This window comes from Galeopterus variegatus, unplaced genomic scaffold (assembly GCF_000696425.1).
Source record: "Galeopterus variegatus unplaced genomic scaffold, G_variegatus-3.0.2 Scaffold149, whole genome shotgun sequence".
Taxonomy (NCBI): Eukaryota; Metazoa; Chordata; class Mammalia; order Dermoptera; family Cynocephalidae; genus Galeopterus; species Galeopterus variegatus.
The window spans coordinates 411,828-425,521 of NW_007726260.1; the positions used below are offsets into that span (position 1 = coordinate 411,828).

Here is a 13,694-nt window from a genome sequence, read left to right on the forward strand (position 1 = left end):
ATAAAATAAAAACCCTTCACAGAATATTCAAAGTCATACCTGCTCTGGTCAGAAACTTCTTTACAGCTTACCCTTTGTATTCCATCCCCCATCACACCCTAATCCTAAGCACCAGTCATACCCAGTTATTTGCTGTTGTTTTTTATCTTTAATTTTTTTGGTGGCTGGCCGGTACAGGGATCAAACCCTGGACCTTGGTGTTATTGGCATCAAGTTTCACAACTGAGCTAACCGGCCAGCCCTGCTGTTCTTTTTCTTGCTTGTGTCATTTCATTTAACCTAGAGTGATCTTCCCACTTATTTCAACCATTTAAATCCTACTTATCCTTTAATCCCACAAGACAAAAAGTAATTAATTTTCCTTTTGTGCACCCATAGGAGGTGTTTATCTCCTCACTGCCCAATTTTCTCTGTACTGTATTTACATATACTTGTATTCATGTTTTTCCCATGGGAGAGTAAGTTCTTTGAGAGCACAAATTAAATTGTTTCATTTTTGTATACTATAGCATTTATCATAATGTCTTTAAATACAGAATGAACTATATGTATATGTTGAATTGGTGTGAATTAAATGAATCTTTCATTGATTTTTGTTATGCATAGTTTTAGACATACAGGATGTTTTAGTCATTATATAGAATATTGGAATATATGAGTATTTTTTTTATATAGCTATTAGATTTTCCCCAAATAATCTCAGTCGAAAAATCCATTTATTCATCCCAAAGGATAATTTCTTGAGAGGTGATAACTCCCGTAAAGTTCAGCACCAGCAGCAGAGGAAACCCAGGAAAAAAACCAAGCCTCCTGCACTTACCAAAAAACACAAGAAGAAGAGAAGGCGTGGACCTCGTCGACCCCAAAAACCCATCCCCCCTGCAGTCCCCCAAGGGAACCTCAGCATGCCCAGCAGCGTCTCACTGCCAGTGGAGGCCTCTCAGATCCGGTCAGTGATGGTGCTGGGATTTACTTTTCCTCTACATTTTCTCATTGTTCTCAGAACCTCTAGCTTCATGTGGTTATTCTAATGTTGGCAGTAGACTACAGAAGCCTTTTAGAAGCCTAGACTTTTTATAGTTTTTGGTATGAATTTTACCAATATCTGGCTGGGTTAAATCTAAAATAAAGCTTTTGATTACAACAAGGAAAGCAGATGCTGAAATTGAGAATTGTATTTTCTCAGATTTTTCTGTTTTAACAGAAATTCCATATATGTTCCAACAGAAATATTCCATCAGAATTATGGTGCATTATTAATTTTGGCAGGATTAAGCATTTTGACCAGATAAATGAAGCTTCTATTTCAGCTAAGAATTTCAATTTTACCTGTTTATTTAATTTTTAAAATTATCGTTTTGACCAGATTTGCAGTTCTACTAAAAAGTACTGACACATTTGATACACCAAATTGTGATTCATTCTACTACTTTGAAGTAAAAATATTATCTAGTAATGGTTGTCTTCTCTAAATACATGGGTAGAGGTTGCAGAAATATGTGACTGCATACAGTGAGGTCTATCTTTTTGCAATGGCTCTGCTTTTAAATGTCGTATTACAGTAAAGAAGGAGACATTTTAAGTTAGGACTTCCTATTGGCCTCTTTTCACATTGGATGAACTTGTCTTGGTGACATTGGGGTGAAGGTAAAGGGAAGTAAGTAGTGGGACCAACTGCATCATCTTTCCCAGGAGCCCATCCACGCCAGAGCTGAGTGCTGATGAGTTGCCAGATGACATTGCCAATGAGATCACTGACATTCCACATGACTTGGAATTGAACCAGGAGGACTTTTCAGATGTCTTGCCACGGCTACCTGATGACTTACAAGATTTTGATTTTTTTGAAGGTATGATCAATATTTTGATTTAAGGAAACTGGTTTTAAAAAGAAGTTTATAAGAAGGGAAATTGGTTTTTGAGATGTGTTTGAAGTATGCCTCCTCACATATAATGTGTTTCGCTATTGTTAGAAAATATAACACTACTAACACTATTTTACCCTTTTCAGAAGCTGAGGAATGTGAAATTCGTTTAACCTTATAGTATATTGGTATACGTATAGTTTGATAGCTAAATTTATAAGTTCATTCCTTTAAAATGAATAATTTTAATTTTGAACAAAAACATTTTAAATGTGAGTTTTTGACATCTTTTAGAACTTGCAGTACCCCACTCCATACTTCAATTGAAGTGAACTTTTCTGAAACAAAGAAAAAGATGGTTTCTTTTTTTTTTTTTTTAGCATTTTTTAATTGAAAAATAATTGAGTAAACATATTTGTGTGGTACAGAGTTGAATATCAATACCTGTGTACAATGTGTGATGACCAAATCAGGTTAATTAGCATGTTCGTCATTACAGAATGTAGTCATTCCTTGTGTCCATTAACCAATTTCACGCTAGTCCCCGTCCTCTTCTTCCACTTCTGGTAACCACAGTTCTGTTCTCTCCTTCTGAAAGTTCAATGCATAATTGTGATTGCTAAACAAAGTTTTATTAATCCCACCAGTTCCCCAGTGCTTTCAGGGGATATCTTTTATAGTCTTAGAATATTTATTTCACCATTAAAAATTAGATATTTTCATGGTGATTAGTCAAATTCCTAACAATAGATTTTTTCATCTTGGAAATGAAATGAAAGTAGGTCCATGGGTTTCCATTTTATGAAAATTAGTAGAAATAGGAAAAGAATGAGAAGGAAGGATTAGAGTGTAAAGCAAAAGCATTTCGAGAAATAACCCATGAAATGAACTAAGTGCTTAGTGTTGTGCTTAAATATATGTATGAATTTCTGTGTTCTGGTCTTCCACAGCTGCGCTCCAGTTGGAAGAGTGTAGAAGTAGAAAAAGCAAGGAGGACTATTCTACATAGCCTTTTGTCTCAAGTCTGAATTGATATGATATGTTTTACATTTTAATGACATTTACATAATTTTAGGTATAAACGTGTTATGAAACAGTCATGAGTTTTGAATTGGTAATCCTTAGAGTTCCTAAAAATTTAACACTTTGATAAGATGATTTTGAGAGTATTTTAGATAAACTGAAGATGGTGATTCAAGTTCCAGGGCCGTTGGCATTTCAGACCCGTCCTGTAGATTAACAGTTTACTTTTTCCTTCCAATCCAAATCCTGGAAACTTCTTTCCAAGAGGAACTCTCTTTCAATAAAACATTGTTGAAAACAATGTAAATGTAGGATTTTTGTGATGTAAAACAGTTAAAAGCTCTACTGATTCTTGATGGCTTTTGTTGACTCAGGAAAGAATGGAGACCTCCTCCCAACTACCGAAGAGGCCGAGGAACTTGAACGGGCCTTGCAGGCTGTAACTTCTCTCGAGTGCCTGAGTACCATTGGAGTACTTACCCAGTCAGATGGTGTGCCAGTCCAGGAGTTGTCAGACAGAGGAATAGGGGTGTTCTCCACAGGTACTGGAGCTTCAGGAATCCAGTCCTTGAGCCGAGAAGTAAACACGGATCTAGGGGAGCTATTGAATGGGCGTATAGTACATGATAATTTTTCTAGTCTAGAGCTGGACGAGAACCTGCTCCGTTCTGCTACCTTGTCTAACCCACCTACACCCCTGGCAGGGCAGATCCAGGGGCAGTTCTCTGCCCCAGCCAACGCTGGCCTTACTTCTGCCACTCTGATCAGCCAGAGTGCACTTGGGGAGAGAGCCTTCCCAGGACAGTTTCATGGACTTCATGATGGCAGCCATGCCTCCCAGAGGCCACATCCTGCCCAGCTGCTGAGCAAGGCAGATGACCTAATCACCTCACGACAGCAATACAGCAGTGATCATTCACACTCCTCGCCCCATGGAAGCCATTATGATAGTGAGCACGTGCCGTCTCCCTACAGTGACCATATCACCTCTCCCCACACATCGTACTCTGGTGATAATATGGCAGCTACCTTCTCAGCAGAGATGCCCATCATGGCACAGCACTTGCTCCCAACCCAACTTGAGGTGCCACTTGGAGGAGTGGTAAACCCCAGAACTCACTGGGCTAGTCTCCCTGTCAACCTTGGAGATCCCTCTCCATTTAGCAACCTTCTTGGCGCAGATGGACATCTTCTTTCCACTTCCCTATCCACGCCACCCACCACTTCGAACTCAGAGACCACACAGCCTGCCTTCGCCACCGTGACCCCCAGCAGCTCCAGTGTGCTTCCGGGGTTGCCGCAGACCAGCTTCAGTGGCATGGGACCTTCTGCTGAACTAATGGCCTCCACTTCTCCCAAGCAGCAACTCCCTCAGTTCAGCGCAGCCTTTGGCCACCAGCTGAGTTCTCACAGTGGCATTCCTAAGGACCTGCAGCCCAGCCACAGCTCTATAGCCCCTCCTACAGGCTTCACAGTAACAGGTGCCACGGCTACAAGTACCAATAATGCATCTTCTCCCTTTCCCTCTCCTAACTGAACATGTCCGTGTGTTTGCAGGCAGGTGGGAACCCGGTGTTTTCTATCTTTGTTTCCTCTTTAGCACCCCTCTCCCCTTTTCCTAAAGAAGATTTAAAAAATAACAGACGGGGAGGAGAGGGACACCCCCTTCCCAGTTCAGCAAGTGGCCCTGCAGTGGACCATACTTCAGTGTTCACGTGTGCTCCTCAGCACTGGTGCTCATTCCCTCCTGGCAGGTCCACTCAGCCCCAGTGGTTTCCTTAGTGGTTCAGCACAGTAACTGGATAGGATTGACGTTTAGCAGCAAGTCCCAGAAGTGGAAGATACCTCAGATTACCAGTGCCCTTTACTATTTCCTAGTATTCAGATCAGTGCTTTCCATTCTATCACCAGATTTTTACATGGGTGGTTATAGGTAGAATGATCCTATTAATCAAGTTCCTGTGTGAGAGATAGCAAATGGTGTGGAGAGGCAGGTCAAGGCTCTGACTAAGCACCAGCTGCTAAACACCACAGTGAGGCCAGGATTCCGTTCCTAATTGTGATCATGTTTAACTGAAAAGAAAAAAATTGTCTTTTGACTGCCTGAGTATGCGTGCGCCCATGTGTGTGTTTTTGTGCAGTGCAGGAAACAGCTGTCTTATTGGTTTGATTTGTTTGGTTTTTTCCCACTTGATCATATAAGGCTCTTACTTTTCTCCTTTTCTATATCTCACAACCCTAATAAGGTTGGTCATTCTTTCCCACTGAGTTAACTAAAGTTTCCTGAATAGGGAGGGTGGTGGTCTGGTTGTGTGAATAGCTAAAAGTTAGCCCAAGAAGAAACGGAACACAGAAAGCTGAATTCGTGTCAGTGATGTGGGGATGTCACAAAAAGCTTGCCTGGAGTGACTGCAGGCCTGCCGAGGTTGCAGCCTCGTGGTCACTTTGCCTTTTCAGACATGCATCTGTTTCTAAATCCCTCTGTCATGGAATATATTTGCAAGATGTAATTAAAGAAAATATTTTGATGTGAAAAAGCAGGATAGGTCAGATAGATTTGAAAAGATGGGGTCTGTGAACTCCTTGATCCATCTTTTGCTTTTGAATTTTTCATGTTTACAGTAGTGATTCTTTGGTAAGATTTGTAAAATGTTGACGGCACTTGTAGAATCAGTGTACCCGTTGTGAAGTGATGTGTAATATCTGAAGGATACACATTTTAAAGTTTCTTTCAAAGCAAAATATGGAAATTAGACAAATTGTACCTACTGTTTGGTACTTTTAAAATAATTTAAATACTTAGGTTTAAGTAAATTTGGAACTGGTTTTGGGAAATTTTTTTAAAGTACAAGGATTTTAGGGTTAAAAATCATATTGGGTAGTTTAGTGAGTTGGTGACTATGAAATGAATATGTGAGGTTTCTTCTTGCCTGCCTTTTTTTTCCCCCAGAGAAGGAGGGAACTAGATTTTAAGGGCATCTCTACTCTGCTTTTGCTGATAAGTTTCACTGTCCCTTGGGATACCATTGGCTATTTATACCTGAGTCTAGTCTAATTTACATATATATATTTTAAAAGATAAGTAGAGAGAACATGTCTATTAATGATGTGGTACAATAATTCATTTGTCAGGGAATATTTGATCTTAATTCCTTTCTAATAGGTAAAGATTTGGATGTATTTTCCTACTTCCTATATGTATTTTCTTTATGCCATGCTAGTTCTAACCAGTCCCTTATTTTGAAAGCTTTTCTTCTCTGCTTTTTAAAGGAATGATGTTGATCAGCAGGCATTATGCAGATACCACGTGCCTGAGATTATGGAGGGGAAATGTCACATGACTGTATGAAATCATTGTATGCCCTATTTTGTATTTATTGAAGTTTTTTTTGTGGGCCAAAAATGTGTTTGTAATATATTTAGTTGGTTTTTTTTTTAAATCATGGTAATTGATTGGAAGATTTATTTTTAATAGCTTTGCCTCTTTTTGCAGATTGAGAAATTTCTAAATTATAAATTATGTCACAAAGTAAAATTATATTTGGTATCACCATAAATTTCTATTCTGAATGGTGAGAAGAGATAACTTGAATATTTCTCACCTGTGAACCTATGTTAGTAAGCTTTTTTATTTTAATGTACTGTAAGGAAATGATTATGAGTAGTTACCTCTGCTCAAAAGTTCATTTAGTTTGCTAAACTATTTTCACATCCCGTTACAATCATCACTAGGTAACTGTCTATTCCCAGCAATTTGGCTTAGTCTCCATTGTATACTAATTAAAGGTTGTAGGAGAGCAGCACATTAACTTCCTTTTTATCCCTTCTTTGACAGGGAAGGGAAAGTCATAGGTAGTCAGTTTGAACTTTTTCTGGCTATTTGTCTCTCGTGTCAGCTGCTTAAAAATCTTCAGTTATCAAAACTGAATTTGCAGTCAGTTGCACATTTTATTGTTTGCAATTTTCTGTTTTACGTGCATTTAAAAGCCCTTCTCTGCTTTCTAGTAAGGAGGCATGAAATGATCAGGAATGTTGCCAGTTACAGCTTCACACCAAAAACTTTGAGTAAATTCATTTTTGTTTAGATGCCCATGATGATAGCTGAGGTAAGGGCACTGTTAGGAAGTACCAGTGTAGTAGGGTTGAGGAACTAGCAAAAACAAACTTTTCTTCTCATCTCATCTATTTCAAAACAAATATCCAAGCTTGCAGTTTGCTTTGCTCTTGCTATTTCTTACAAGTCCCTTTCTGGAGAGAATGCCTATAAGCCCAGAGGATCTGTTATGTTTTTCTTCTAGTTAATTCTAGTGTATTAGCAGTAGGTTTGCTATTAATATTTAAGGAAAGGAATGAAGTGTCTTTTACTCCAGAAATATGAAAATTAGTGTCTTTTAAAATAGCACTTACTGGAATAAAAAACAAATCTTATATAAGTTCACGATTAGATGGAAACTAGTTTTTATTCTAGTATTTAAATGCTTGAGAAATAGTGGCAAAGCAGGTTCATTCTGTTTCTGCAGTACTTTGGGACCATTTATAAAGGCCAGTTAGATTGTGTTACTGTGATTTAATTTACAAAGTTGCTGCAGTTAATGGATACATTCTGTGCTCTGAGATTCAAATTCCATTCTAATGGCTGTGATCTATAGCATCTGAAGAAAAGATGGGCTTTCTCTCCTTTACTCTCTCTATTTAATTGTTAATATTATTTTAAAGTACTTCAGACATTGTTTTTTCCTCTGTAAAAATGGCTTAGCAATTTGCACATCTGGGTAGGTTATGTAGCTGTAAACAATTTACGATAATAAATAGCAATTACACTTAACCCACAAGGTGACAGACTATGCAATGGAAACATTTTCTAATTATCGTCACATAGCATATACAGCAAAAGATTATTTTCTCTAGTAACCTTCCGTGTGTGATATAACTGCTTTATAAATGACTTCCTGAGCAATTTCATGTTGGCAGGCAATGTGGTGTGTCTAGTGTCCCTCTATGAGAAGATTTTAATTTAGTGAGAAACAAATAGTATATATGGAGGTCAAGTTGGAAAGTGGGTTTTTTTTTTTCCTCTTAAAGTTGGTATTACTATCTTTAGTGGCTTAAGACTAAAGAAAACTAGTACTTTATCTTTACCAAATAATTATTTATAAGACTTATTTCTTAAATAAGCCCAATCTCTCACTGAAAGCTAAGAATCATCATTTTCTGTGGCTAACACTAAACTTTACCACAGTTCTTTCTCAGTCCATGATCACAGTCCACAGTGGCAAAGACACTTCTTTGATTAGTCAGGAAACCATGTCTGTGATACACACAGGTGCCCTGTCCATACAGTTTTCTTATGTGAAAGAACTCACATTTCTATTGACCTGTGCCATTCTGTTTTTATAAATTGGCATTAGAATTTGAGCATCTATAGGTAAATCCCCTGCTGTCAGTCAATTGGTTCTTACCTGCAATCCTTCCTGTGTCCTGGCAACATGGGAATGGTGGCAGTGGTTCATAGGCTTCATCAGCAATATTTGTGTGAGAAAATTGCCTTTTCTCCAAGTTAGTTTAAAAGGTTGTTGTGGATTGGTATTGCAAAAGATGAAGTTATTAACACTAAACTAATCATGTAATAGATTTGAAATTCATTTAAAAAATTTTAGGTGTCTAGTTTTTAGTTTCTTCATCCTTCTTTTTAGCCCTTTTAAAATTCTATTCTTAACCCAGTATATATAGAATAATCTAATATAATGGTCTTCTAAATGGTCAACAGAACTCTCCAGTTGAAAGAGGCAATTTAGAGGATTCCTTGAAAGAAAATTTAGTTATAATGAACAGTCTTCATTTGTATTTCTTTCATCACCAATATCTACATTGTTCCAAGGATTTTCTTTCTGACAAAAAATATATTTTTTGGTTAGGGTTACAAATATGAAAGAACATAGATTTCCCTCATCCCTTCAATAAACTGAAAATAACTGAATCTTCACTGGCATTCTATGGAAAAGTTAAAAAATTCAGTTGTTTCTTAATATTTTGACCTTTATAAGCTTTACCGAATCATATTCTGGAGGGAACCAAAAGTAACATTTTAAATGCTAGCTTTCAAAAGATTTATAATAGAATACCAGCGAAGAACATAAAACATATGAAGTTACTTCAAAAAGTTTGCAGAAAAATAGAATTAAAAGATAATACAAATCTTTCCATGAACTTTTTGAAATACTCTCATATATGAATAGTTATGTCTCTTCTAATAACTAGTGTCATTAATATTATAGTGTTGGGTCAAATTTAGGGAGCCTTATTTATAAATAGCAAGAATTCTTTTTTTTCCGCTCCAGCTCTTATTTTTTGTTAGCATTCCTCTCTGCTCTGTGATACAGAGCTAATAAAAGAAAATGTGTTATTTCAGAGAGAGAGCAGATTTGGTATGATTTTCTTTACCCTATCTTCCTGAATATTGGGAATGTTTAGCTAGTTTGAAGAGCAGATTTTTTTTGGTGATCTAAAGTTTAGTCTATAAGAAAACAATCTTATAAGAGAAAAAAATTTATCTAACTTGCAGTAAGCTACGTGGGGCAGCACAGCTTTCCTTCCTCCCTTCTGCCTGCTCGCCTCTGCTCCCCCCGCCCCCAGTACTGCAGTATGCACATGCACTCGCATGATCTGTACTGATCCTGGCCAGAGAGTAATAGAATCCTCTTCTTTCGCTTGTTTTTTTGTTCTTATTTGGTTTTTTAAGCTGGGGACCACTGAAGTAAGCTCTATATGCACCTAAAGTTCCCCTTGAAAAAATTTTCAACATGCAATGCAGAAAAATGCCATACCATTGCTTTTACATGGGGAATAGACTGATTTGCCCTGAAATGACTCCAACCTGCATCATTAAGGTCCAGTTGGCTCCAGTGGATTAGTGCTGAAAAGATGGAAAGTTTGACACTTGTTGACATTGTCTTCATCTGTTTGGAAGCATTGAATCAGTTCCTCTCAACAGTGATAGTTCTTTTCACTGTGTAGTATTGAGTATGTCTCAGGGATTCCTTGTGGAACTTAGGGCAGTTTTTAAAATAAGAAAATAGTTTTAAAAGAAAATAAAGGTGACTCATCATTGAAGAGAGCGCAAGAAAGAGAAAACATTTGGTTTTGTAGCCCACAGTGTCTTGCATAGGACATTTTTCCTTTCTCCTTCAGGCTCTCATCTCAGCTTCAGCATACAGAATCCTTTCCCATCATGCACAGCTTTAAAACTTTTATTTAAAAATCTCCTTCCCAATGAGCTTTCAGAATACTTATTGTAGATTTTAAGAGAAAAGGTATATTAATTTATGCTATTAACATCACCTCATAAATTATAAGTTTTATACTAAAGCTGTATTGAGTGTAATGAATTATGTTGCCTATGTGTTTAATAGCTAAATAATTATATATGAGCTTTTTTTTTTTTTTTTTAACAAAACAAACTAGTGAAGCACCTTTTTACACTGGATCTCTGCCGTGTCAAGGTGTATAGCTATCCTTTGCTACCTTGCAGATATGTAAAATAAAAGGATATCCTGGGGCCTCAAAATGTAGAACACCTTTAGACCATTTATTACTGCTCATAGAAATGTTGAGAATCATGTTTTTTAATAAATGATCTGTGGTTTACACTTAAGATGGCTAGAAGCTTAGTTACAGGGTAAATAGAAATACATAGATCAAGTAAAACTCCAACTACTGTAGCTGGAATTTGTAAACTAAGTTTTTAAGACCTCTTTTATTTCCTATGGATTTATTCTTTAATTTACAGTTTATTCTGTAAGTTGGGAAGTAAAATAGAGAAAATAATAAATCTAGATGTTCTCAGTGTCTTGTTCAGGAACTTCTTATCCCTCCTCACTAAGGAATTCCCACTGTGACTTAAAAATAGAGTTAAATTACTTGTGTGCATGTATATGTCTGTGTTTTTACACACATGCAAAAATATACATTGGGGGCACATGTGTGAGAGATATGAATGTGTTCTTATGTAAAAATAGAGAAAGGTAACCAAATGTTTTGTAGAAATAATGATTTATTTAGTTGAGGGTATTAGAGTTACTTTCTCTTTGTCTCTGTTGTATAAATACACCAAATTTTTCATTATGTTATCTTATGTTAAAAGGCTAGCTCTGATATCATGTGTGTTTTGTTTTAACCTTTGAATAACATATATTATGCTATGTTTTTAAAATGACACAAGAAACAGCAGGGGTTCTAAGACCAGCCTCTCACTTTTGAGCATAAAGATAAGAGAGGGCCAGAGAGACAAACCGGCAGACAGACCCAGATATGAGCTGTGTTTATCTATTATCGGGGTGATGGATGGGACCAGAGATCTGTTGAACCTTTTCTGTGTTAATAATAGATTTCTTCATATTCTGAGTAAGAAAATTGTTGATCATCTTTTCTTGGTGAGGTTAAGAAAAATTATATCCTTTTATAAAGAACTTGTTCATTTGGTTTTTGGCAGCCAGTATGGGGATCCAAACGCATGACCTTGGTGTTATAAGGCTATGCTCTAACCAACTGAGCTAAACAGCCAGCCCTTATAAAGAATTTTTTGAAGCGCCGCTTTTTAAAGGAGTTGGTGGGATCATTTCACCGTGCATATTTCAAAGTTAGGGTGATTTCATTTATTTCCAATTAAAAAAAAATTTACTCAGTTGTGCTATTATTTTGTTAGAGTGCCCTTGCCCCCATATTTTGGCTATAGGAAAAATTATGCTACCATTGACTTTTATCTGATTCGTATGAAATTTAGGAAAAATCATTCCCATATTTTGAGTTTTAAGTTGTCATTTTGCTTCTGGAGTATCTGGTGGCTAAAATACTCAAAACTAGAGTTGTTATTAAATGCTCTGGTCACATGTACTTTTAATGTTAAAAAAAAAAATCATGTACTTTGAAATATGTCAAAGCAACTTCTGATCATACACCTGAATTTGTAGTTGTCTTTGAAGCCTCATTTACTTCATCTTAGATACAGTCAAGACCTAGGAAAGCTTTAAATGTTGTTCTTTTTTATAGTAGTATTTTTGCAGCATCTCCGTTTCATTCACTCTTGCTTTTGGATTTTAAAAAAGTCTGCATATTTCTTGTACATATGCATGCAAATGAAAGAAGGGAGTTTGTATTGGTGCCATTTCTCCCTTCAGTTGCTGGTAATGGGATTTGCTAGAAAAAATTTCCCCTGATTGAAGGGTGAAAACAGACCCTTTTGTGTATATCTGTACAGAGATGTGTATATGGGATGTGGGGCACTTTGCTGAATGTGAACTTGCCTTGTCAATGGAAAGATTGGAAAGTATTATGTTTATTTATACATTTGTATAAATCTATATATACACGTATGTATATGTGTGTGTATAGATAAAGCTTTATACATATATTTCTCTAAAAATGTGTGTGTATAATAGGTAAACAGCCTTTGTTAAGCAAGATTGTATGTCTATGGAAAATTCTAGATTATTCTGTAAGCCAGAGGAGGTGACAGTCTAGAGTACATCATCAGAGCATACTAAAACAGAAGTCCTTTGGGTTATAGTCTTGTTTGTGGCTATTATAAATGAATACTTGTCTGAACTACTCTTACTTGCCAGTTCCACTATTCTTCATCTTCACTACCTGCTACTAGTCTCTCATCACGTAAAAAAAAATTCACGTGTGTAAATTTTTAATGATTTTTTTAAAAACATCATGTTTTTTCCCTTTAATTATGTCCTTTCTAGCCAGAAGCTTTTGGCTTAAGCATTTCTCATTAACTTCTTAGTTGTTTCTTTTAAAGGTCTTTATCTCTGGAATTTTTCCAGAAAGTAGTTTGGTAATATTTTCTGTACTAATTTTGAGAATTGGGCATTCATCTTTGTCTCAAAAACAAACAAAAAGCCAACATACAAACAAAACTGGAAGTTTTACCTAGATAATTTGGGATATTTTACTTAAATTGAATAAGAACATAATTACGATTTTACAGTTGATACTAGTATTAGATGTATGTCTGCATTTATTGTCATTAATTTGTCATTTAAACATTTTGGTTTGCTTTGTGGTTTAATCATAAATTTTCCATTTACATTTTAATGGAAAGCATACAAAGTCACATGTAAACCTCTTAAAGTCTGTAACTAACTCATTTAACTCATGATGAAACCGCTTTAATGAGTTCTTATGTAATGAGTTCTGCTGTATTTCCTTTTGACTTTTCTCACAGTTGTTTCATTCTGTTTTAACTTTGTTGCAGCTCTCTAGAAAATTTGCATCCCTATATATTGTGCCTTTAAAGCTCTTATGCACACACAGACAAAAGTGTATATATACATGTTGGAGCATGTGTACATATACTTCCGTATATACTCACACAGTATGTCTCTAGTATATATTGTGGGAGTGGATATATAGATATTCAAAGGCAATGAAATGTTGCTTTTAGATATATATGTATCAAAAAACTGTTAAATGTTTTATTTTGTGATGAGTTGGCAGCATTTCAAGAACTTGCAGAGAGAGGAAGGTAGATGGACAATCCTAAATTGTGAGATGTTACAAAAAACAGTGGAATAAGAGTACCCCTGAAGATTAAACTAGAGAGGTTGGGGTTTGAACGATTTTACAGAGTAGCTTAGCCTGGAACTTGATATCAGAAGCAGCCTTTAACAAAAAGCCTCTTGGCAATTGTGTGGTAGTAACTAGAGTACTAAAGTCTAAGTTGAAACCAAGTTGCAGTGGGAAATCAAAGGTGAGGTAGCTTATTTGAAACCAGTAAATGACAGACAGGTTGGACAGTTTTAA

The 13,694-nt window shown here is 36.3% G+C and overlaps 1 protein-coding gene across 2 annotated transcripts in view; it reads left to right on the forward strand.

The window, feature by feature from the left end:
• INO80D (INO80 complex subunit D) overlaps window positions 1-4,670 on the forward strand; it is a 40,201-nt gene extending 35,531 nt beyond the window's left edge. The window contains exons 8-10 of one of the 2 annotated variants that reach the window (XM_008591601.1): window positions 732-949; window positions 1,693-1,850; window positions 3,263-4,670. In XM_008591601.1, coding sequence (XP_008589823.1) covers window positions 732-949; window positions 1,693-1,850; window positions 3,263-4,425 — 1,539 coding nt within the window. In that variant the 3' untranslated portion in view covers window positions 4,426-4,670. The remainder of the gene's footprint in view (window positions 1-731; window positions 950-1,692; window positions 1,851-3,262) is intronic. The other variant, XM_008591607.1, reaches the window with a different exon arrangement.
• Window positions 4,671-13,694: the final 9,024 nt, after the last annotated feature.